The 25,118-nt window shown below is 35.6% G+C and overlaps 3 protein-coding genes across 3 annotated transcripts; all 3 read left to right on the plus strand.

The window, feature by feature from the left end:
* Positions 1-1,602: 1,602 nt before the first annotated feature.
* Positions 1,603-6,346, plus strand: LOC114533015 (adhesion G protein-coupled receptor E2-like). The gene is made up of 8 exons (XM_028554591.1): positions 1,603-1,684; positions 2,820-3,188; positions 3,956-4,087; positions 4,436-4,558; positions 4,941-5,063; positions 5,304-5,426; positions 5,999-6,121; positions 6,192-6,346. The coding sequence occupies exons 1-8, from the start codon at positions 1,603-1,605 to the stop codon at positions 6,344-6,346; spliced, it is 1,230 nt and encodes a 409-aa protein (XP_028410392.1).
* A 1,083-nt stretch (positions 6,347-7,429) lies between these two features.
* LOC114533016 (adhesion G protein-coupled receptor E1-like) lies at positions 7,430-17,006 on the plus strand. Its single transcript, XM_028554592.1, has 21 exons — positions 7,430-7,565; positions 9,066-9,200; positions 9,418-9,540; positions 9,611-9,733; positions 9,884-10,006; positions 10,096-10,218; positions 10,292-10,414; positions 10,579-10,701; positions 10,779-10,901; positions 10,976-11,098; positions 11,205-11,288; positions 11,807-11,907; positions 12,038-12,295; positions 13,085-13,486; positions 13,794-13,952; positions 14,040-14,264; positions 14,566-14,728; positions 15,125-15,261; positions 15,846-16,115; positions 16,664-16,745; positions 16,843-17,006. The coding sequence occupies exons 1-21, from the start codon at positions 7,430-7,432 to the stop codon at positions 17,004-17,006; spliced, it is 3,300 nt and encodes a 1,099-aa protein (XP_028410393.1).
* A 5,852-nt stretch (positions 17,007-22,858) lies between these two features.
* Positions 22,859-25,074, plus strand: LOC114533017 (fibrillin-1-like). Its single transcript, XM_028554593.1, has 6 exons — positions 22,859-22,893; positions 23,363-23,658; positions 24,192-24,314; positions 24,593-24,715; positions 24,799-24,921; positions 25,016-25,074. The coding sequence occupies exons 1-6, from the start codon at positions 22,859-22,861 to the stop codon at positions 25,072-25,074; spliced, it is 759 nt and encodes a 252-aa protein (XP_028410394.1).
* The last annotated feature ends 44 nt before the right edge of the window (positions 25,075-25,118 follow it).

Here is a 25,118-nt window from a genome sequence, read left to right on the forward strand (position 1 = left end):
ATAGCACAATCAAGCTGCAGAAACATGAGAATACGCCTGTATTGAAAGAGCTCGCTCAAACTCATTGAATGATCAAAGAGAAAGTTATTTCTTAGTCAATAGAAAGGTCTCAGATGGAAAGGTCTCGTTACCGATGTGCCACCTGACACGTTTTAAAAAAATCGAGTGTTTGAATGATCAACTTATTTCAAAATTCTTAGGGTTTTTAAAAGCTCTCCTTAAAGTTCACACCTCCCTGCCTTATAAGAAAGATAACAATAATAGCCTTGAATTTAATTTAAATCATAAATGTATTACAAAAAATTTATCTATATATTATAAAAAAATTAAATTATCAATCAAAATGAACATTATGGCTTTAATTTGATCTTTTTTATAATTTTAACTAATATTCAATATTTTAAGCGATTTTTTACTTTGAAAATGCTTTTGTTTTATTTCATGAGTTTTGCAAAGCTTCTTCGTTGGATCAGCCGTTTGCGCTGCAATGTTTTAGGCCATGTAAATCATCCATTAGCGAGAGGGTCTCAAACTGGTTGTAGTCTATATTAAAATTGGCGTATATTCTCTACTCCGTGAATGAGTGATATAGTAATTTTCATTCATCTTGCCCTCTCGAAAATCCAGTTTCATGAAATTCTTGCGTATTTTTTATATCATTGCATGTAACAAGCTATATATAATTAATACTTTAAGTCCTCCCTTAGCGACCTTTATGAAATCGAAACTACTGAAAATCGCCAACTTTTTAATTGAAAGCGTCGTCTTAATTCATAGCGACTTATATGGTCAAAAATTTTGTGAGCAGAGCTATATCTGACATGTTTTCACGCTCATTGTAGCTTTCAGAAGGTGACTTTGAATTCAAGGAATTTATTTATTTTTACTCGAGTCCTAATCTACTAGTTTCTATGGAGAATTGCCAGAATTGGCTGAGTCATATTTCAAGTAGTCTTATATTGACTTTAATCGCGCATCGTTTCATTTTAATAGAATCGTCTAATTCCTTAGCGTATGAGTGTATTTTTCTATCTCTTTCCGTGGACTTATGCCAAAAGTTGCTAAGTTCTTATCATATTTTCAAATTGCTTGTCAGTATTGATTCTAACTTCAAAGCATTTTATTTTATTCTATTATAAGCCTTTACTACGTTGGCAGAAAGACATGCAATATAGTAAACTTATAGTTAGTAACAAAATAGGGCAATCAAAATTGACAATCAGAACTTTTTACTATACTTGGTAACAAAATAAGCCAATACAAATGGCCGGTGACACGTTTAATCTTATATTTGGTTTGCAAACGCGCTTGAAAGTCAGATTATTGGTATTAACACTAGCCATAGTCATTTACTTCGAAAGGGCACTTGTCGTTTATCGTTGAAGCCTTGAGGGCTAAATGAACCTCCACGTGCGTGTGTGACATCAGTTTCGTTTACATATGTCAACAATATCTTGAATGATATGAAATATATAGCTACACTGATTTACAAAAATAAACACAGAACTATATCACCAATAAAACGGGAATATTTTCAGAAATACATCGCACTGAACGGTGGGTTCAGTAATAAACGCAGCTCCAAGACGGAAGTGTGGAAAAATGACTGCAACAAAACACAACTTATTTGTTCTATATCCAATCCTGATCATATCACATGCGTTCTACAGCGTCACAGAAGCAGGTATAAGTTTTTAGTTGAACAGTAACCTTATTTTTACTTTTATTTTTCCCGTTTTCCAGTAACCAATGGATTGTTTTGCTATAATGTTGTAGCGAGTGTTGATTTACCCAAATCTTATATCGTTTTTATCGTTATTCTTCCAACTCTATGGAAACTCCCCCCACTTGTTTGTCACTTGGAACATTAAAAAATTAGAACTTGATTTCAACTACTTTCCCTCAAGTATCGCCACGTTTTCCAACTTCATCACCATCATGAAATACACTATTATATTTTACTGCTGCCTGCCGAGGATTAACTTGAAATCCAGCAATTTTATTCAACCCAATATTATATAATGCTGAGAAGTGAGTGTCAATTTTGTACATGTATTGGTATTTTGAGATTCAGTTATTTGGTCTAATTTTACTGATGATGAATGAAGTGGTTATAAGCGTTCAAGAGAGCAAAAATCCCCTTAATTAAATAAAATCCACCTTGTTTCACCCAATCTGTTTCAGTAAATGTTGAAACTTCGGATTACTTGGCTAATAAAATCGGCCAAGGTCATACATTTAGCTAGCTGCTAGCAGTAAAAATTCAAACTATATAACGCAACCATAAGCAAAGTCGCGTAAGTACATTTTAACAAAAACAGGGATTTTACATGCTTTTTAAAAAAGATCTTCAGTTGACCTTGTTTTAATCAAATAAATTGTTTACCAAACAACGCACCGTTTCAATATACAGGCACTTAGATTTTCGAAAAAGATGTCTGTCCCAATTAGACGCTTTTTAATAATCAATAATCAGTCTACAACTAAAGTGATCGCACTCGATTTATAATGAATTTGAACCTGAGTATTCTGTACTTTGCATGAACAGTATTTTTAGCCTTTGTATTTTCTAGTCTTGGGTGGGCAGGTGTCTGCCAACTACCGTTACCCTAGGCAACTTTCCTTGCAACGTGCAATGTAATTGTACTCTTGAGGCTTCTATAGTCAAATACGAACATTTCGTACGATCTGCTAACTTTTCTTAGCATTTGAACACTCTTTACAAATGAAACATCGCTCAAAATTGTGGTTGATTTGCAAGTTGGAAGGGAAAGTGCTTAGTGCAACAGCGCCTTCAGTTGACGTTGTCTCTCTTCCAGGTGGAAGTGGATGTCCGATGTTGGGAAAATATTTTGGTAAATTTTGTTACTTCGCGAATAGTAAACGTTTCAGTTGGACTTATGCGAATATACAATGTACCAAAATGGGTGGCCAGCTTGCCAGGGTGACCAGTGGTGCTCTTAACACATTTCTTGCGCAAACATTCAGAGTTGAAAGGGCTTGGATTGGATTAACAAAGTGCCGAGGGAAATGGTGTTACCCCGATAGAAAAACATCATTTTATTACAATTGGGATACGAATCAGCCAGATAATAAAAGAAGATATGAATATTGTGTAGAAATGTTCCAGAACACACGATTCAGTGACGAACGATGTGCATCCCCCAGGGCATCTATCTGCGAAATACGTATGTTCTACTTTATTTATTAATTTATACTATGAATACATCAATCCAGTCGGTATATACAAGGTGAGTTAAAAAACCTGACACCTTTGAAATTCAAATTAGCCGCGAACTTATGGCTGGAATTTGACAATTCCCATTGTGTACAATCAACAAGACGTGGTTAATTAATGCGAAAGTATTTAAACCAATTGAACTAATTCGAATTTCTTTTGTATTACAGGGCTTAGAATGCATTTTTTAATTAATGGTTCACTTAGTTGATATGCTTCGTATACCCATGAGATATTTTAGGCAACTTCTGTCACATTACAGCCGATTACAGACACATTGCAGCTAATTTGAATTTCAAAGGTGTTGGGTTTTTTTCTCACCCTCTTTTAATGGCAGAATACCAATAGAAATATTTTTAGGACAAATTAATCCTTTCCACCCGACTATCAAAGGGTTAAAAGCACTATAAAATTTCGAGAATATTCTGTACGGCAATCCACAAATTAATTTACGTAATTTATACACTATAATTTCGACAAGTGCACTTAAGCTCACTCAAACTCATGGAGGGAGATCTCAATCACTTCATATAGCCTTTATCTTAAATCTCCTCATAGATTTAGAAAGCTTAAGATTAGATTAAATTTTTTCATGGATTAATTTGCATTGATGAATAATAATACGAATAATAATATAATTTTCTATTTCAAAAAATTCAGCTAATTTTGCCAACGTGATAATGTACTAACTGGTACAAATTTTTAACACTATAACAGCAGTAGACGACGTTGATGAATGTTTGTTGGGAACACACAGGTGTCATTCCCAAGCCACGTGCAACAATACCATTGGATCATACACATGTACTTGTAACGAAGGATTTATAGGAAATGGCAACGTTTGCAATGGTACATTACATTACACTACACTTCAAGTTGTATTAAAAAGAGTTTCCGCTTGGTAAATGTCTTATACTTTATTTTCAGTCGTCCATAAACTTCGTTTTTGAATTCATTTCTAAAAACACGTCTCTTATTCGCAAAAACGCTATTTTCGCACACTTTTTGTGTACAGTAGCAGTGCGAAGGTCTCAAACTATCCACGCATACCAAGAAAATTTCCTAACGATACGGGTTCCGAGAAGACATTTACTTAAGTGGTGAACGATTTTATACCCCCTATATAAAAAGTGCATTTATGCTTAGTCACATTTACCTAGGTAATGAACCCATGTTTTTTGCATTTTACTAATTTAGACAAGGATGAATGCGCTTTGGAAACTCACAGATGTCATTATCAAGCGCTGTGCAACAATGCGATTGGATCATATAGCTGTACTTGTAAAGAAGGGTTTACAGGGAGCGGAAACATTTGTAAAGGTATAGTTAATGGTACTGGTACGATAGCATGGGCTTTTTGAAATGCTAAAATGCAAATATATTTTAACACTACCATGATAATATTTTTTTATGATAAAAGTTTTGAAGCGCTTCATCCAGATCTTTTAGGACATGATTTCAGGGCAAGCGTCATGAATGATCCTTTCTTATCAAAATACTGTCTTGTCACACTTTTATCCATTATTTCATGCTTTTGCAAGGATTTTCTTCTTTTGGCTTTTAGTAGTTCCTCCATTCAGTGCGGCTTGTTCGCATGCAAATAACGTACCATCACTAATTTTCTTATTCTCATTTTCTCATTTCTCATTCTCGCTAATGAAAATTGCAATTAATATAATTTTTTGGAAATCAACGATCATAGACAATGATGAATGTCGTTTGGAAACACAGAGCTGTCATTCTCAAGCCTCTTGCACCAATACTATTGGATCATTCACCTGTACTTGTAATGAAGGATTTTCAGGAAATGGTAACGTTTGCAAAGGTACAACAAGTCAGATAGTAAGAAAAAAGGGCTCTGAATTATATTTGCATACTGGGTGGTGATTTTTTTATTTTGTGCAACAATGCAATTGAATGATATATACTTGTACTTGTTATAACGGATTATCAGGAGATGGAAAAGTTTGCGAATGCGCAGAAAATTATTGCATAACATGTGTTCATGTTTATGTAAATGCCGATAGTAAACCTTATTATGTTTCAATCTATATCAATCACTTAGACAAAGATGAGTGTTCGCTGAAAAATCACAAATGTCATTTTAAAGCCTCGTGCAACAATGCCATTGGATCATACACCTGTACTTGTAATGACGGATTTACAGGAAATGGGACCGTCTGCAAAGGTATAGAATGTATGGAGGCGTTTTCATTTGCATGCTGACGTTATATTTTTTGGAATCTTCAATTTAAGAACAGAGCCGCCACAATACTTAAGAAATAGAAAACATTTTCCGTGTTTTTATACAGTTATAGAAACACGCGTGGGAGTTTGGGAGAACGAGAAATAATCAGTGGGAAAACGAGCCCGTAGGGCGAGTTTTTCCCCGATATTTCGAGTTCTCCCAAACTCCCACAAGTGTTTCTATAACTGTATAGAAACACAGGAAAAACGTTTTCTATTTCTTTTATAATATAACTCGATAAAAAGAATTTGTACAAATATTATAATTCGATTCTATTACAAATTCTCATTACATCGTTTCGTTTGTCAAGTTCGGCGGGAAAATTCCCGTGTTTCTATACAGTTATAGAAACATGCTTCTCGACCAATCAGCACGCGCGTACTATAAATGTTATATTATAATATAGGATGATACAACTGTACTTGTACATGAAGGGTTTTCACGAAATTAGTGCACATAAGTTTTATTTGCAAACTAGGTAGTAAATATTTTTATTTTGGAATCTACTATAGACATTGATGAATGTACTTTGAAAACGAAAAAGTGTCATCCTCAAGCCTCATGCAACAATTCCATTGGATCATACACCTGCTCTTGTAACAAAGGATTTATTGGAAATGGGACCATTTGCAAAGGTATGAATGTAGCATACGTGCTTTATTTTTGTCACGCTGAATACTGAATATTTTGGAATGCATAACGCAGACGAGAATGAATGTGCCTTGGAAACTCACAGATGTGATTCTCACGCGACGTGCAGCAATACTTTTGGAACATACACATGTACGTGTAATCGAGGATTTAACGGAAATGGGACCGTTTGCGAAGGTATTGTTGCGTTAGCATACGAACTTTATTAATTAAGTGCGGCCAGTTTGCATGCAAATAACGTACCACCACTTTGCATGTTTATTCATTAAAATCATCAGTAAATCATTAATAAACAGATTGTGCGTTTATCAACCAATTAGCATTCACTAATTTTTTCATGCTAATGAAAAGTGCAATTAATATTATTTGTTTGAAATCAACGATCATAGATAATGATGAATGTCGTTTGGAAACACACAGTTGTCATTCTCAAGCCTCTTGCACGAATACTATTGGATCATTCACCTGTACTTGTAATGAAGGATTTTCAGGAAATGGCAACGTTTGCAAAGGTACAACAAGTCAGATAGTAAGAAATAAGGGCCCTGAATTATATTTGCATACTGGGTGGTGATTTTTTTGTTTTGTGCAACAATGCAATTGAATGATATATACTTGTACTTGTTATAACGGATTATCAGGAGATGGAAAAGTTTGCGAATACACAGAAAATTATTGCATAACATGAGTTCATGTTTATGTAAATGCCGATAGTAAACCTTACTATGTTTCAATCTATATCAATCACTTAGACAAAGATGAGTGTTCGCTGAGAAATCACAAATGTCATTCTCAAGCCTCATGCTACAATACCATTGGATCATACACCTGTACTTGTAATGAAGGATTTACAGGAGATGGGACCGTTTGCAAAGGTATAGAATGTATGAAGGCGTTTTCATTTGCATGCTGAAACAATATTTTTGGAATCTTCAATGTCAGAACAGAGCCGCGTCAATACTATAGGATGATACACCTGTACTTGTAATGAAGGATTTATTGAAATGAAAACGTTTGCAAGGGTGCCGTAAAGAAAACGGTGGCAAATAAGTGCACATAAGTTTCATTTGCAAACTAGATAATAAATATTTTTATTTTGGAATCAACTATAGACATTGATGAATGTACTTTGAAAACGAAAAAGTGTCATCCACAAGCCTTGTGCAACAATTCCATTGGATCATACACCTGCTCTTGTAATAAAGGATTTATTGGAAATGGGACCATTTGCAAAGGTATGAATGTAGCATACGTGCTTTATTTTTGTCACGCTGAATACTGAATATTTTGGAATGTATAACGCAGACGAGAATGAATGTGCCTTGGAAACTCACAGATGTGATTCTCACGCCACGTGCAGCAATACTATTGGAACATACACATGTACGTGTAATCGAGGATTTAACGGAAATGGGACCGTTTGCGAAGGTATGGTTGCCTCAGCATACGCACTTCATTAATGTCATGCTGTTTACCGAATATTTTGGAGTGCAAAACAGTTTGCATCAGAGAGTATGAAATTATCGCTCTTAATTTTATCTGCCTACTTGTAATCAATATATATTTTTTGGAATCAACAATAGACACTGATGAATGTACTTTGGAAAGTCACAAATGTCATTTTCGAGCCTCGTGCAACAATACCATTGGATCATACACCTGTTCTTGTAATAAAGGGTTTATAGGAAATGGGACCGTTTGTGAAGGTTTGGCTATGTAGCAAATGTTCTTTATTAATGACACGCCTATTACGAAATATTTTAGAATATATGTATATTCATGCTAGACGAAGATGAATGTTCCTTGAAAACTCGCAGTTGTCATTTGCAAGCCTCGTGCAAGAATACTATTGCATCATACACCTCTCGTATTACAATGCAATTCTACTCCCGAGGCTTCTATAGTGGTCAAATATGAACATTTTTTACGATCTGCAACACTCTTTACAAATTAAGCATTCCTCAAAATTATGATTGCTTTGCAAGTTGGAAGGGAAACTGCTTAGTGTAACAGCGCGTTCAGTTGACGTTGTCTCTCTTCCAGGTGGAAGTGGATGTCCGACGTCGGGGAAATATTTTGGTAAATTTTGTTACTTCGCGAATAGTAAACGTTTCAGTTGGACTTATGCGAATATGCAATGTAACAAAATGGGTGGCCAGCTTGCCAGAGTGACCAGTGGTGCTCTTAACACATTTCTTGCGCAAACATTCAGAGTTGAAAGGGCTTGGATTGGATTAACAAGGTGCCAAGGGAAATGGTGTTACCCCGATAGAAAAACATCATTTTATTACAATTGGAATAGAAATCAGCCAGATAATAAAAGAAGATATGAATATTGTGTAGAAATGTTCCAGAACACACGATTCAGTGACGAACGATGTGCATCCCCCAGGGCATCTATCTGCGAGATATGTATGTTCTACTTTGTTGACTAATTTATACTATGAATATATGAATATCAATCCAGTCGGTATATATAATGCCAGAATACAATACCTATAGAAATATTTTTAGAGACAAATTATTCCTTGTCGCTAGACTATCAATTCGCCGTAGCTTTGGTACAAATATTATAGGGTAATATTCACAAAGGGTTAAAAAGCATTACAAAATTACGAGAATATTCTGTACGGATCCACAAATCAATTTACGTAATTTATATACTACAATTTCGACAAGTCCGCTTAGCCACTTACGCCTGTATTCCAAAAGCTCACTTAAGCTTAAACTCATGGAGGGAGATCTCAATCACTTCACATACCTTTTATCTTAAATCTCCTCATAGATTTAGAAAGCTTAAGATTAGATTAAATTTTTTCATGGATTAATTTGCATTGATGAATAATAATACGAATAATAATATGATTTTCTATTTCAAAAATTCAGCTAATTTTTCCAACTTTTACAAATTTTTTAACACTATAACAGCAGTAGACGACGTTGATGAGTGTTTGTTGGGAACACACAGGTGTCATTCTCAAGCCACGTGCAACAATGATGCTGTTGGATCATACACATGTACTTGTAACGAAGGATTTATAGGAAATGGCAACGTTTGCAAAGGTATAGAATGTATGGACACCTAATTTTTTGGCATCTTCAATGTCAGAACAAAGCCGCCACAATACTATAGGATGATACACATGTACTTGTAATGAGGTGTTTTCAGGAAATGAAAACGTTTGCAAGGCTACCGTAAACAAAACGGTGGCAAAAAGGTGCACATAAGTTTCATTTGCACACAAGGTAATAAATATTTTTATTTTGAAAACTACTATAGACATTGATGAATGCACTTTGAAAACGAAAAAGTGTCATCCACAAGCCTTGTGCAACAATTCCATTGGATCATACACCTGCTCTTGTAACAAAGGATTTATTGGAAATGGGACCATTTGCAAAGGTATGAATGTAGCATACGTGCTTTATTTTTGTCACGCTGAATACTGAATATTTTGGAATCTATAACGCAGACGAGAATGAATGTGCCTTGGAAACTCACATATGTGATTCTCACGCTACGTGCAGCAATTCTATTGGAACATACACATGTACGTGTAATCGAGGATTTAACGGAAATGGGACCGTTTGCCAAGGTATGGTTGCGTTAGCAGATGCGTACGTGCTCTAGGGTTTATAGGAAATGGGACCGTTTGTGAACGTGTGGCTATGTATACTAGCAAATGTTCTTTGTTAATGACACGCCTATTACGAAATATTTTGGAATATGTGTATATTCATGCTAGACGAGGATGAATGTTCCTTCGAAACTCGCAGTTGTCATTTGCAAGCCTCGTGCAAGAATACTATTGGATCATACACCTGTTCTTGTAATGGAGGGTTTTCAGGAAATGGGACCTTTTGCCAAGGTACAATAAGTCTGAGAGTAGGAAATCAGGGTAACTTATTTACTTGCATGCCGGGTTATAAATAATACTTTATGGAATCAACTATATAGACAGTGATGAATGTACTCTGAAAACTCACAAATGTCATCCTCAAGCCTCGTGCAACAATTCCATTGGATCATACACCTGTTCTTGTAATAAAGGATTTATTGGAAATGGGATCGTTTGCAAAGGTATGGACGTGGTAACCTTCCCTTTTTATTTTTGACATGCTGAGTGCTGAATATTTTGGAATGTATAATGTAGACTTGGATGAATGTGTCTTGAAAACTCACACATGCCATTCTCAAGCTACGTGCAGCAATACCATTGGATCATACAACTGTACTTGTAATGGAGGATTTATTGGAAATGGGATCGTTTGCGAAGGTATGTTTGCGTTATCATCATACGTGAAGTATTAATGACTTGCTGTTTACCGAATATTTTGGAGTACAGGAATGTTTTCAAAAGCATCATAAGTCTGACAGTAAGGAATGATGGCTATTATGCTTACTTTTTACTGGATATTGTATTTTTGGAATCAACCATAGACGCTGATGAATGTACATTGGAAAGTCACAAATGTCCTTCTCGAGCCTCGTGTAACAATACTCTTGGATCATATACTTGTTCTTGTAATGAAGGATTTGAAGGAAATGGGACCATTTGTAAAGGTACAATAAGTCATAGAGTAGAAAATCGGGGTCGTTATTTTTAATTACATGCTGAGTACTAAATATTTTTACTAAAGACCGTGATGAATGTACTTTGAAAACTCACCAATGTCATCCTCATGCCTCGTGCAACAATACCAATGGATCATATACTTGTACTTGTAATAAAGGACTCAAAGGAAATGGGACCGTTTGTGAAGGTATGGTTACGTTAGCATTAGCGTTTTGTTAATGCATTGCTGAATATCAAATGCTTGTGAGTCTGTATTCTTAGACATGGATGAATGTTCCTTGAAAACTCACAGATGTCATTCTCAAGCCACTTGCAACAATACTATTGGATCATACAGCTGTACTTGCAACAGAGGATTAAAAGGAAATGGTACCATTTGTGAAGGTATGGTTGCGTTAGCATACGTGCTTTCATGGCATGTTGTTTACCGAATATCTTGGAATTTGTATTCAATGTAAAACGAGAATGAATGTGCCTTGAAAACTCACAGGTATCATCCTCGAGCCAAGTGCAGCAACGCTGCTGGGCGATACACTTGTACCTGTAACAAAGTGTTTGATTTGTAAAGATACATGTATGTTTATTGCAAAAATAGAATAATATACACAACTTTAATCAATTACTAAAGATGTTTCGGGTGTGCAAATTACACACAACACAAACTGTTAACCTTTCGTCAGGCGTGACAAGCGTAAAAAAAGATAGATAATGCGTGGGAAAATGAACAAAATAGACTATGCAATATTTGCCACGCCGATCCAACCTGAAAGTGCAAATATGAGAAATGCAGATAATGAAAAATTTAAGAGCATAACATATACCACATGAATTACAATCCATTTTAAATCTATGATTTGATAATACACTTCATACTCGGAAATGCCATTTTTTCTGTTGAAAATTGAAAAAAAAGCATTCCGCGAAGGATTCCTAGAAAAACACGAATGCGTAGATGAACAAATGATACGCTCCACTCATCGTGCAAGTTTTTAAACCGAACGAGAAGTAGATACAAAAATTAACTTTATTTAATTTATTTTATTTATTTCAATGTTATTTTATTAATTTATTAATTTTTTCATATTCTACTAGTCTTAATTCCCCAACGAAAAAACAGGTTCGTTTCTTTAGTCTTGGTTTCTGGTAAAGTGAACTTCAGCAAGAAAGACAAGTTTAGAAAACTCATGAAGGAGGTAAATTAGAATTATGGACGTTCATACTATAAATCCCAATAATTGTGCAGTAATGCCACGTTGGACTGATCAATCATCAATCAGCACAAAAGTTTTTCCGCCCATAAGAAGTTAATTATTCAACTTTTAGGTCGATGAATTATATAAAAAGAATGCAACTGCTCGAGAAAGATCCGCGCAAAATATCATCCAAGAACTGTCTAATCTTACTGGACGTTATCCTGGAAATGAAAAGGAAGAAATGCTACGTTCCGAATATCTTTATGGCACCGTTAAAATAATCCAGAAAATTGTTAATTTAAATATTTCTGATGATTGCTTTAACATATTGGGTCCCGCAAATAATATATTGGATGATAGAAACAGAAAATCGTGGAGAAATATGACGGTGAGTTCTCATATTTTCCATTTTCCTCCATTTCTTATCGCTTTTCCTGCCGCAAAAGTACGCACGCTTTTCTTCTCATTCTTCTTGTTTTGCTCGTGATAACGTGCCAACGAGTTTACTTTGAGAATTTAGTTTGCATTCAGCGAAGAATCGTGCAGCGGACAATGTGAGTGCGCCATTTCAAAATACTATAGTACGCTGGCCAACCACATACAAGTGCTCACATTATGTGACAAGTTTTCTTTGTTCACTCATAAAGACTAGCAAAATTCTCGGTCCAGTTCTTAGGTTTGTCCCATGAAAATAATTGCACTGATTTATGTGGCACACACAGAAGAACAAGGCCATTTACTTTTACTCACTTTACTATATTGTGCTTCTCGCAAGACGCACCTTTCCTACCCCCTGTCGGTTTTTACATCTAATCTTAGAATTGTTCATCGTATTTCTACTTGCCATCTTTGCGTTTCCTAACCAAGACTTTTCTTTCTTTCTTTCTTTCTTTCTTTCTTTCTTTCTTTCTTTCTTTCTTTCTTTCTTTCTTTCTTTCTTTCTTTCTTTCTCTCTTTCTTTCTTTCTTTCTTTCTTTCTTTCTTTCTTTCTTTCTTTCTTTCTTTCTTTCTTTCTTTCTTTCTTTCTTTCTTTCTTTCTTTCTAAATCCTCCAAAAAATATTGTTTAATTCATTTCTTTGTTAACATAAATCTCCCACGCTCTGTAGGATGTCCATTACATTTTAGAATTTTCTCTTCACTTTCTTTTAAAAATTCTTCCTTTTATTCCTCTGTTAGAACCGGAATTTGGTCCGTGATCTGGCGATAACATTGCAAAATTATGGATTTCAATGTGGGGAGAAATTAAAGAACAACAAAAGTACCTTGCCCATATTTCGCAATCATTCTAACGTTCAGATACGTGTCAAATACCAAAAGCCCTCAGAATTTCCACCTCAGGAAAGGGTTTTCAATTTCCCAAATACATCGTTCATTTTATCACCGGACGCAATTCGGAACACTTCCGGAGCTGTGGTAGTTGTCGTGTGGTATAAGACACTGAACTTATTCCTCACAAACATTGATTATGATGGCAGTAACCATACAATAAACAGCAAAATCATTACTGCTAGCGTCCGACCTGAACCAAAAATGTCGTTTAAAGAACCTGTTCGTATCATCTGGGACGGAAAAGGATTGGTATGTGCGGTAGATATTCTGCATGAAGCTTAGAAATATAATGAATCTTTTCATTCTTGTAATGGTAAGAATGTTTTCATTTTGTGGAATATTCAACGATTTCGGTTTCACCTTAAATGTTGAATGCAACGATCCAACTTCACGTCATAAAAATATGCGATACATTCCACCTAAAAAAATTAAATTATACGTATACTATTCCACCTGTTCCATGGAATTTTATTATAGTATTAATTATACATTAGCTGCATTTAATAAACACAGAATAAAAAAATGCGAATCCTAAAAATTGATTCTTCGTGCTTAGGACAAACCAAAACGTTGCGTGTATTGGAACCCGGAATTAAATGAGAATGAGTGGAAATCCGACGGATGCAAAAGAGGGGAGTTAAATAGTGACCGTTTACTATGTGAATGTGACCATCTCACTGCTTTCGCTAATATGGACATTTCGGAGACAAGTTTGGTAAGATTTGAAAGCTACAAAGTGTAATATATTGCATAGGAATTTCTTTATTCACTAAAGGTAATTCAATATATTCATTTTTCTAAGTTAAGTAAAGCTGAGCGGGGCGCTTTGGAGAAAATAACAACAGTTGGTTGTGTTCTATCATTGGCTGGTGTGATATTGACGATATTAGCCCACGTGTTGCAGTGGAAAAGAATCCACAGAAATGCCAAAAGCAAAGTTCCTTCTAAAGTTCTCATGAATCTCTGCGTTGCCATTGGAATGACAAATGTCCTTGCTATCCTTGCAGGACCTGGACGTGATGAAGAGGTTTGGATACCTTTAACTGCAAATTCTTTTAACACCAATTAATTTTCTTTTTGCCTTCATCTTCCCATAAAACTATTTATCTATTTAACTTAGCATCAAATGTTGTATAACAACACCTAAAATAGACAATAAAATTCTCGACGTTTCGACCCGAGGGCCTTCGTCAGGAGAGTTAGTAGAGTTAGTCCTACTAACTCTCCTGACGAAGGGCCTCAGGTCGAAACGTCGAGAAGTCTTTTGTCTTTGTTTCGAAACTTATTCATCTATTTACCTTCATCATTGATTTTTCTTTTTCTTTCAGTTATTTTGCATAACCGTTTCAATCTTGTTATATCTTTCGGTGCTCGCTTTATTTGGATGGATGTTATGCGAAGGGATAGTAATTTATTTACAACTGGTTAATGTTTATGCCGGTTTGAGCTTGGGAGGCAAATATATGAAGACATTCTATGCTATTGGTTGGGGTGAGTGCAGCTATCAAACTTTACAGGATGCGGAAAATTTTGTTTGATAGTTAGTGTTATAATAATAATAAGATAATAGTATTGAAAATAACTACCAAAGAGAACGATGCTTCAAATCAAAACTAAAGCTTACTTCACACTTGTCCCTGCCTGAAGCAGCCCTTCGTATTATTTTCCAACGTAAGATTTTGTTTGCTAATCACTATGGATACGATTCAATTTGCTAATCACTACGGACACGATTCAACCTAGGCTTTTCGGACGTGTGTACGCGAATACGCAATTCGGAATTTTCAGCAGTCTGCCTTCCCAGTGCATACAGGCTTCACCTGCTTTTAATTTACGCTCTCTTCGAAGAACGTCTTTACTGAAATGCTGTCTTTGAATCTTATGTAGGATTTCCATTGACCATTGTCGTACTGTTAGTTGTGGTATATCAACCATTTGACTTTATCTCAGACCACTCATGTTGGTGCCCGGTTGGCGGTGTGCTTTTTTGGATTTTTGTGGGCACGATGGGGCTGATATTGCTGGTAAAGTATATATTATTTAAATGATCTGTAGAATGCAAAAAATTATTTTCATATTGCTTTGATTATAAAATTCCGTTTACGGAAATGTAAAGTTTCCCAATTCGGCGGATATTTGCCATTTGCCGGACCCATGTTCGAAACCTGTCGGTATTTACTGGACCGTGTCGAAACGCACAAGCACAAACTTTAAAAGAATATCATCTTTTGTGGTAAAAAGTAAGAAAAATGCCCGAAAAGTAGAAAAAATTATCCAAAAGTGAAATGATACATGCACTAAACTTTTTTTTCCAAATTGGAATTTATTGTCACGAAAGGCCTTAATGTGTTCAATTCCAGCTCTTTCATAACTACATATCAATGTAGCTTCGGTTTCCCGGATATCAGGACAAGTGGAAGTTACTTCGTATAACACATGATCAAGGTTTCACTTATAATCGCACCTGGCAAACTTTGTTAAAAACGCAATCGATCCAACATTACAGGAAGAAATGTCCTGCATGTGTCTCCTTTTTTGGTGCATGAAAATCATTGATTTCGAGGTTATACCTTGGATATGTATAATAATAAAATGTTTACAATTTCAGATCAACATCGTTATCTTTTTTCTGGCTTTACGAAAAGCTTTGTCATCCAGCGAAGTGAGCACAATCCGTAGTGAAGCTGATACCGTGTTAAGAAAAGCAAAAATCGGCTTGAAAGGTTCCGCTGTGCTTCTTCCAATACTTGGACTAACCTGGGTGTTTGGATTGCTGGTATTCAATCGAGATACAGTTGTGTTTAAATATTTATTCGCAATATTTAACTCGCTACAAGGAATGATGATATTTGCTTCCCATGTGCTTTTAAATACAAAGGTAATCACCTCTTAGTGCTAGTTGTGACTTCACTAGCTAAACTGTCTCGCTGTCTTAAAAATGCGATGTTGTTTAGATATTATGGAGCTTTAACTGTGACTATGAATACCTGTAGTATTTTCGCGTCATTTTCGTGTTAAATTCGCTTCTTTTGCCTGCGCAATCTCTCGAAACTCGTTGGACCGTAATTTTGAAGGTACGAAATTTCTCAAAAACCATGGGCAGTCCAACTTTTAAGCAAATGGCGAAATATTTCGCCTGCTCCTTCTAAATTGACCGTAACGAAAAAGATGGCGGCATGCACATTTTACCAGAATGCATTTCTGGCTTTAAGAATGATTGACTGAAAAAAGATGGCAAGAAAAACTCCTAATGACGTGAAATTTTAACACAGCGAAGAAAATAACTTCCTGTTTCATGCCTGTCCTTTAAAAGATGTCGGTTCGCTTTTTTAAACGATTTCCGACCGCAATGCATTCTGGTAAAATGTACATCCGCCATCTTTTTTGTTATGGTCAATTGCGAACGCTGTTTCTTATTTCTTATAGTTTCACGACGCCTTCTTGCAAGAAAAGAGAAATCGTAATGAAAGACGCAATACCTATGCTATGATAAAAAACAATACTTCCAGTAAGTTTAACTTTAAATATTTACATAAATTTGTACAAAACATATTCATGTTTACAGACCATTAGGAACAATTCCTTTTTAATTTTCGTATATTTAGGCAGTATATTACAAACAACAAGTGAATATAGCAGTAGAAAATTCAGTGTCTCACCTCAACCAGTATTCTTGAGAGGAACTTTTGACAGATCAGCAATAAAAGTGGAGAAAAAATGCACCCCAGAAAGAATTACAGACGGTTTAGTCCAAGATCTAGCTATATAGAGGAATGAGTGTTCCATAATGATGGCCAGAGAGTTCACTCAGTGGAAGGTAGTAGTTATTCATAGTCCGTGCTAGGCAAGACAAAAAACCATTCCATAAGCGAGGAGTGAAACTAAGGCTTGTTTTTATACAGCGTGTACTTCTGCAAGCTATAGGGTTTTCATTGTATTGGCGCTCGCGCGTGTTACATCTATTATAATGACAAGATTGGCATTTTTTTACTAAAACATAGTGCTTCGTTTGTTAAAGTTTGCCAATGAAAACAATAAAAAAATTTAAAGTAATGTTATTAGTCGGTAATTTTATTGCATTCCACACGATGCTGGAAGAATTTGAAAACGCACGAATATTCCGCCGGTTAGGCGTACCGTCCACACGTATCCGGCGTTTTCGCCCACTGAAAACGGAAGAATATTAGCCCTGTCCACACGATGCCAGATGAATTTGAAAACACAAGAATATTCCCACTGTTACGCGTACCGTCCACACGTATCCGGCGTTTTATACGTGCGTGGACAGCTTTGCCGCATAAAATTGAAAACGATGACGTCAGGCATCAAATCGTTTCCATATTAATGAGGCTTGTTTCACGTCTTGTGATTTAAGCACAACTTTATATTGCTATATCAACATCAAATAAGTCTTATTTAGGTTATTTTCATGTTGAGTAAAATCCTCGCCAATTCTTTTAGCATTTGCAGAAGTATTTTACGAGAGAACGTGTCTAAAATGTTTGAGTATGGTTATACACAATTTCTTATACACGACATGCATTTAATAGATACTCAACAACAATATTTAGAAATTCGGGCTGTCATCTGTCCAAGTCCTCATGGCTTATTTTTCACTTTGGATTTGGTAGATTTCTGCTTTCATTTCGATATCCCACCTGTGACACGCGGGTGGAAAACATGCAGGTGTATTGCGGGATCAAATAACTTTAGCGTTCTCGGATCGTTTTTGTGTTTACATGTGGACGCGGATAAATATTTTAACGGATAAATATTTTTGCGTTTTCAAATTCTTCCGGCATCATCTAAACAGGGCCTTAAAATCGATTTGAAGGAAATGACAGATTCAGCAATTTTTGCCTCATGGGAAAGATTGTTCTAATGTAGGGCTGCACTATAATTGAAGCACCTTTTACTAAATTATTTTTTCGGCATGCATGGTGCTTGATCAGTTTCCCTGTTTCGTACATATAATATCTCTTTCATACTTCAGATGAATTTTTTTAAGGTTGGGTGCAGGCGGTGTGGCCATTTAAAATCTTATAGATAAAAAAAGGTCTTTTGTAATTTTGTCTTACTTCCAGAGGTTGTCAGTTCCATTACTCTTGCGACTTGATTTTGATATTTTTGTAACCTGTCCTTCAGGCCAATTTCACAATTATGAATTTTACCATAACGCGCTACATGTAATCGAAATAAGGCTGCACAGTTGCATGTATGGTACAACATTTTTAGAGTATCCCTTCCTACAATGCAAAGTCTCCAGCTGGAAAAACGACTGTCAATTGGCGTTTTAGCAGCAATTCAAAAAAATACGTCATTATAGCATATAATATATCGTAGGTGATCCCTGCATAGTCAGTTTCACAAAACTCTGTCCAAATCTCATTCGCTTTTAGCATCTTTAAAATAAATATTTCAAGTTGAGGCTACCGTTATATGAAATAAAATTCGCATGACATTCAGGCTTTAGCAGACTACATTTTAGTAAAAAATCTTAGCTTGCTAACGCTTTCAAAATAATAATCTGATTCTCGTTATCTGATCGTGTAACACGCGCGAGCGCCACGCAAACGAACGCTACGTGCAGATGGAAAACATCCTGCTTCAACACTCACTTAACAAAGCCTTGATTTGCAATTACAAATAACCTTGCAGTTGACACTTTGAATGTCTGATTATTTAGCGACAAAGTTAAACACATTTGATGTCAAATTTCCATTTAGCGGCAGTTAGGCAGTAGCCAAGAAACAGCCAGTCGCTGTTCTTTCGTTTTGTTATATGAATATATGCTTAACACAATGCTATAGACACGTAAACTTACGTGTTGCTTTCGTAGTTAGTATACATGCATGTCTTAATTACGAATTATTAAGTACTATGCCTTCCCTGTTTGAAGATACCCTAAAAATTCATTTTTTATATAAACGACCCTATATTTCATCATGCAGGATGTTCAAGTTAAATGCCGAAAAGATCAAATTAAGGGGCTGTTTACATGAGCCCAGTTACCCGAGATTCAACAAAGCGTGAAACTGACAACATTGAGGTATTGAAATAAGTCTTGACACACAACTAGCACATGCTATTTTTTGGTGATTATACGACTGCCAGGATCTTGTTAACTGCTCAGTTTAATAGCTCAAAATCATCTCACGCTTCGTTCAATCTCGGGTAACCAGGCTCATGTAGACTGCCCCTAACTCAAAGCAGACCCGTGTCTAGTTGTTCAAATTATAATTTCGCACATGATTTGTTGTAGAAAAATATTTTCTGTAATTCTTTGATATCAGTTCAACTTGTGCTTAAGATTAATTTGTTCATATGTAAACTTTAAAAAATTAATCATTCCTTATAAACCCTTTTCTGGCCAAAAACGATAGTTGACCTTGTTTATACGTCAAACCTTGCTCTCGTCGAATGTAATTTCACTAATAGATAATAAAATTAATGATCAATTCGTTTACCTGAGGAGTACTATCATGAATATCATCTCATATATTACTTTAATATGACATTCGACGCAAAAAGTCACCTGTACATAACGTTTCGCAGTATAGCAGTTCAAAATGAAAATTTAACTTCTGTTTACATTTGTGTGTTTACACTGATCACGTTGTACCATATCGTGTTGCATATGCTAATTAAGTAACACTCGAAATATATGCCGCCACTTGTGAGGTGTGGTTTGAACGGAAACTAATAGTCTTTCAGTCAATACAAAACACGTGTGGGAGAAGCATATGGTTACCTAGTAGCAGCACGTCCGCAGGATCTAATTTTAGATACAAATACACTATTCTGTTTGGTGTGACCCAGTTGCCGTCAATGTTCGACAAGCATCTCATTGCCCGTATGTGAAAACAAGTGTTCAATGTCTTTTTTCCTAGTAATATATACCTTACTAAAAGTATACTAGCAGTAATCACAGATTAGTGATGTGCGTTCGGAATGTGTTGATTTCGGTTACCGATCATTAACAAAAATGTTAACATTATAACGTCACATCGTACGTGATTGAAAGGTTACCCGCAAAATGAGTAATTTGACAACAGTGATGGCTCATATGCTTTAATTAACAATAAAATGTCAAAATAGAGCGAGCACATAGTCTCCAGTTACTATGACGACACGTCAGAACGAGGCAAATCTGACATCGCAAATCTCGATATGACACGGCTAGGAAGCGTTCTCCTTCGTCCAACGCAATGATACGAATTTAAGTTTGTTCGGTTTCCGTCAACGTTATAAAAATTTGAAGTGCCCAATATATCGAAACCTGACGAGTGTATAAATCTTTTAAACATATGTAGCTATATCAAATTTGTCTAGCAGGCTTGTACAGGCTAGTTACAACAAATTATCCTAGTTATTATGCATGAAATGATTGAAATCAGAAGTTCAGAACCACGTATTATACTTATATAATGATTATATTAAAGGCAGGGCCCCGGTTGTTTGAAATGCGTGTTTAGCTTAGACCGGCGGTAGATAAACAAAATAAAAAACGAATTTATCTATTTATTGAACATTGAACTGAGCCAGTTGAACTGATATTTCGATGTAAATAGCTTTACTCTCAATGCAAGTACATATTGGCACATAAATGCACATGTATGGCAGTGTTACTTATATCCACCGGTTAAGCTAAACGCCTTTCGAAAAAAAAACCCGGCCCCTGAACTGCAATTATTTAATCCAATATAAAAAATAGAACACCGCCATTGCGTGTCATAAACAATAGTCTCGCGTTAGTGGCTGAGTTTTCGTATCGTCTTCAAGTTGCCTGACTGAAATGACATAAATGATGCATCATATATTTTATTTTCACTATAAGTCGATCCTGGCACAAAGGCCACAATATCGAACAGTGATTGACTTTCGTGTTTGGTACACTTCCTTAAAAACTATCAATAATCTACGACACAGGGCCTATTCTTCTGCAGCAATGCAAACTTTGTATAGTACTGATGGGGATAACTTCAGACTGTTTCAGACGTCGAACTTTTCACTTGCCAAACCTAAAGGTGTTTCACCCATTACCGTCCGCTTCACCGGTGCAAGCAGAGCGGCCTTTGAAAATCTGCCGTCCACGCGACCGTGACGGGTCTGATAAACAAAGCGCGCTTAGCCCGCGCAGACTGGTGACTGTGTCAGTATTTCAGTGGAAGTTTTAATGTAAACGTATGATGTTAGAAAATATTGTCTTCAAAATCCGGTTAAAACGACTATACAAAAAAATAAACTTTGAACATCGCGGCAAAATTGCTATGTTTACAAAGATCCGTGTCTGCCGTTTGAATATAACATCATAGTATGTCAGTTACACAAGGCAAATAATGATAATTGAGTGGAGTCGAGATCTCAAAATTTTAACCAATGGCAGCAAGCCGTGGCCTCCATCATGCACCTTATATTTCGATGTGTGCAATGTTAAAATTTCCATACAAAGTTTTGCTATGACACAAAATTTGAGCGTTTTACTACGGACGTGACTTGGGACAATAGAAAGGCATGAGCACTTAGGTCATTGACCGTTTTGTCTGAGTTGGTGTCATATATCAGACCAACGCGGAAATAAAAGAACACTATAGGACGCAAACGTTCTACTTAAAAGAACTTAACGTTGACTTCAACGTTTATTACACATTTAAAATGGCTTCATTTAAACACTTTTTGTTTTTGTTGTTTCGAGCTTTCCTCATATCGCTTGCGGTCTTCAACGTCAGAGGAGAAGGTAGGTTTGAAGTAAATATACTAATGTACCGCCCAGTCCTAAACAGACAAAAAACTCTCGACGTAAGTGCGGGCCCTAACAAAGACTATTAGATCGAGAAGTTCTTCGTCTATTTTATGTTATTGTATTTTTACTACATTTGATATGAAAGTGCATGTAAAAATGTTTGTAGTTGAAAAACAATAGATTTTTTTTGTCTGTGCGATCGCATCAATTGTGTGATGCAAGAATGCTATAGATTCTGGCGCTCTAAATCGTGGAAGCTGTAGCCTGCTTCCTGTCAAGTGTACATAAATATTATATATTATGTGTAGTGATATGTTATATCGGACGTTTTAGGCAAAAGTAAACTAAGTAAATTCAAAAACAAGGTTATTCGAAAACGATGCCTTTAAATTATCATGAAAGCGTGCGGGGGTGTCGATCATACTTATGCGAATTAATATTTAGGCAACATATATTGGCTGAGAGTGACAATAGGATTTATGGATTTATTAGAATTTTTATTAGAATTCTGAATTCCAATTTGCTGGCAACACTGAGCAGCTTATAAGCGGTTAATTGGGCGAAAATCAACATTGTTTATTCATTTAGAATCAACGCACAAACAAGATTTCGACGATGACAATAATGAATAATTATTAGATGAGATATCGATTGAGCGTGATTTCTAGAATTATCAAGGCAGAGGTCATAGTGCTATCGCCAACAGAGACCGTGATAATTCCCGATATCACGTGACTGACGAAACCAATAATTATTATACTATTTACCTTAAATTACTAAAAAATAGTTATTAAATAGTAGTCATTATCATTTTATTTAAAAATTATTTTATAGCTCCGTTTACACTACACTCAATTTATTGACACGGTACGGCTAAAATGGGTACCCATATGCATACCCTGCCTTTGATTTGGTAACCTGAGCACTAGTAAAATTGGGAACGAATACCCATTTTAACCGTACCTTGCCAATAAATTGAGTGTAGTGTAAACGGTGTTAGTGTAGTCTTACCATTATTGCATTTTTTAAAACCGGCTTTTCTAGCGTCAACACTTGAATAAACGTAGAAACTTTATCTGTAGGTAGGCGTCAAAATTACACAATACCAGGAGGTTGTATATACAGTATGCATGATTGTATATATTATCAATCTTACCAATAATTGGGTGTTTTTTGATGAAGTTTCATTGTTTAAAATTTAGTTTAAATAAGGAATGAGCTCCTTGAGCTCATCATCTGGAAATTAGTTAATCCAACAACCGTCGCTATATGTTAATTGTTATTGTGAATCTTTTCTTCTTTTGCAGTTAAATGTCCGTCATCGTCGAAAACTTTTAACGTTTTTGTTACTTCTTAAATTCTAAATCTTTATCGTGGGAAAGTGCGAACGACAATTGTAAAACCAACGGTGGACAGCTCGCCAGGGTTACGGGAAAACGTCTTAATGATTTCCTGCTGAGAGAATTTAAAGATGGAATAAAAAGTACTGTGTGGATTGGCTTGACATTTCGTAATGGTAAATGGCGTTATCCTGATGATAGCCTATCGACCTATTTCAATTGGGATGATAACGAGCCAAATAATGCACAGGGAAATGAATATTGTGTTGAATATCTAACAAAGGGAAAGTGGAATGACCATACATGCAACACTCCGTGGCCATTTATCTGTGAAAAGGGTATGTCATAATTTAATACACTATGCAATATCTACTAGAAAATTCCACATGAAGTAACCCTGTCTGCAACTCAGTAATTATGAATTTGATATTTTTAAACTATCATAGCGTAGCCAGCCTGACGATTTGTCCCGCTATTATAATATTTTGGTGTTCATTGACTGTGAAAACAATGAAATTCTAAAAACATGAATAATTAACAAACAAAACAAAATAATCGATATTTCATACTGTATTTAAAACTACAAGTAATCCAACATTGCGAGCCCGAGCTTATGCAATCATCATTAAAATAACATTGATGATCTTTCCTATATATATAATATATGCAAGGTTGGAAAGTGTTAATTCGACTGTTTTCAAATACTAATACCAAGAAAAAATTTCTCCGGTTTGCGTACATTCAATCACTTTCCAACCATGTTATAAACGATTTACGTGGGAATTTGCAAAGGTACAGGGAAAAATATCATACGTGATTGCCTAATAAAATATTTGTTAGTCATTTTTTTGCAATCTAAATTATATCTTAGAGATGGATGAGTGTGCTTCGAAAGCTCACAGATGTCACTCTCAAGCCACGTGCAACAACACCATTGGATCATACACCTGTACTTGTAGTGAAGGATTTACGGGGAATGGGAAAGTTTGCGAAGGTGCCGTAACGATAACATAAGTCAATGTTCATTAAAGATTTTGTTGGTAAATTTTTTGCAATCTATATTATATCTCAGATATGATGAGTGTGATGTGAAAACTCACAGATGTCACTCTCAAGCCTCGTGCAACAATACCTATGGATCATACACCTGTACTTGTAATGAAGGGCTTACTGGAAATGGGAAAGCTTGCGAAGGTGCCGTAACGATAACATAAGTCAATGTTCATTAAAGATTTTGTTGGTAATTTTTTTGCAATCTATATTATATCTCAGATATGAATGAGTGTGATGTGAAAACTTACAGATGTCACTCTCAAGCCTCGTGCAGTAATACCTATGGATCATACACCTGTACTTGTAATGAAGGATTTACTGGAAATGGGAAAGTTTGCAAAGGTTCAGTAACTATAACATAAGTCAATGTTGTATGCAAGAGTTTGTTGGTAATTTTTTTTCAAACTATGTATATTATATCTCAGACATAGATGAGTGTGTGTTTGACCATCTCGGATGTCATTTTCAAGCCACGTGCAAGAATACCAATGGATCGTACACCTGTACTTGTAAAGAGGGATTTTCAGGAAATGGAAGTGTTTGCGAAGGTGAAGAAAATCATACAACCTGCGATATAACATTCATTTTCATTCGAATGGTTGCTGTGGAAAGTACTATTTTCCAATCTGTATTATTTCTTAGATAAGAATGAATGTGAGTTAAACAATCACAATGTCATTCTCAGCCACGTGCAAGAATAACATTGGATCTACACCTGTACTTGTTATGAAGGATTCACAGGAAA

Source organism: Dendronephthya gigantea, unplaced genomic scaffold, assembly GCF_004324835.1.
Source record: "Dendronephthya gigantea isolate DGI-Jeju-01 unplaced genomic scaffold, DenGig_1.0 000083F, whole genome shotgun sequence".
NCBI lineage: Eukaryota > Metazoa > Cnidaria > Anthozoa > Malacalcyonacea > Nephtheidae > Dendronephthya > Dendronephthya gigantea.

Coding starts and splice junctions, on each gene's coding strand:
- LOC114533015 (XM_028554591.1), top strand. CDS start 1,603: ATGACTGCAACAAAACACAACTTATTTGTTCTATATCCAATCCTGATC. Junction 4,088..4,435: donor AAATGGCAACGTTTGCAATG/GTACATTACATT, acceptor TTACTAATTTAG/ACAAGGATGAATGCGCTTTG. Junction 5,064..5,303: donor AAATGGTAACGTTTGCAAAG/GTACAACAAGTC, acceptor TCAATCACTTAG/ACAAAGATGAGTGTTCGCTG.
- LOC114533016 (XM_028554592.1), top strand. CDS start 7,430: ATGTATAACGCAGACGAGAATGAATGTGCCTTGGAAACTCACAGATGT. Junction 10,702..10,778: donor AAATGGGACCATTTGTAAAG/GTACAATAAGTC, acceptor TTTTTACTAAAG/ACCGTGATGAATGTACTTTG. Junction 14,265..14,565: donor GACCTGGACGTGATGAAGAG/GTTTGGATACCT, acceptor TTTTTCTTTCAG/TTATTTTGCATAACCGTTTC.
- LOC114533017 (XM_028554593.1), top strand. CDS start 22,859: ATGGGTACCCATATGCATACCCTGCCTTTGATTTG. Junction 24,315..24,592: donor GAATGGGAAAGTTTGCGAAG/GTGCCGTAACGA, acceptor ATTATATCTCAG/ATATGAATGAGTGTGATGTG. Junction 24,716..24,798: donor AAATGGGAAAGTTTGCAAAG/GTTCAGTAACTA, acceptor ATTATATCTCAG/ACATAGATGAGTGTGTGTTT.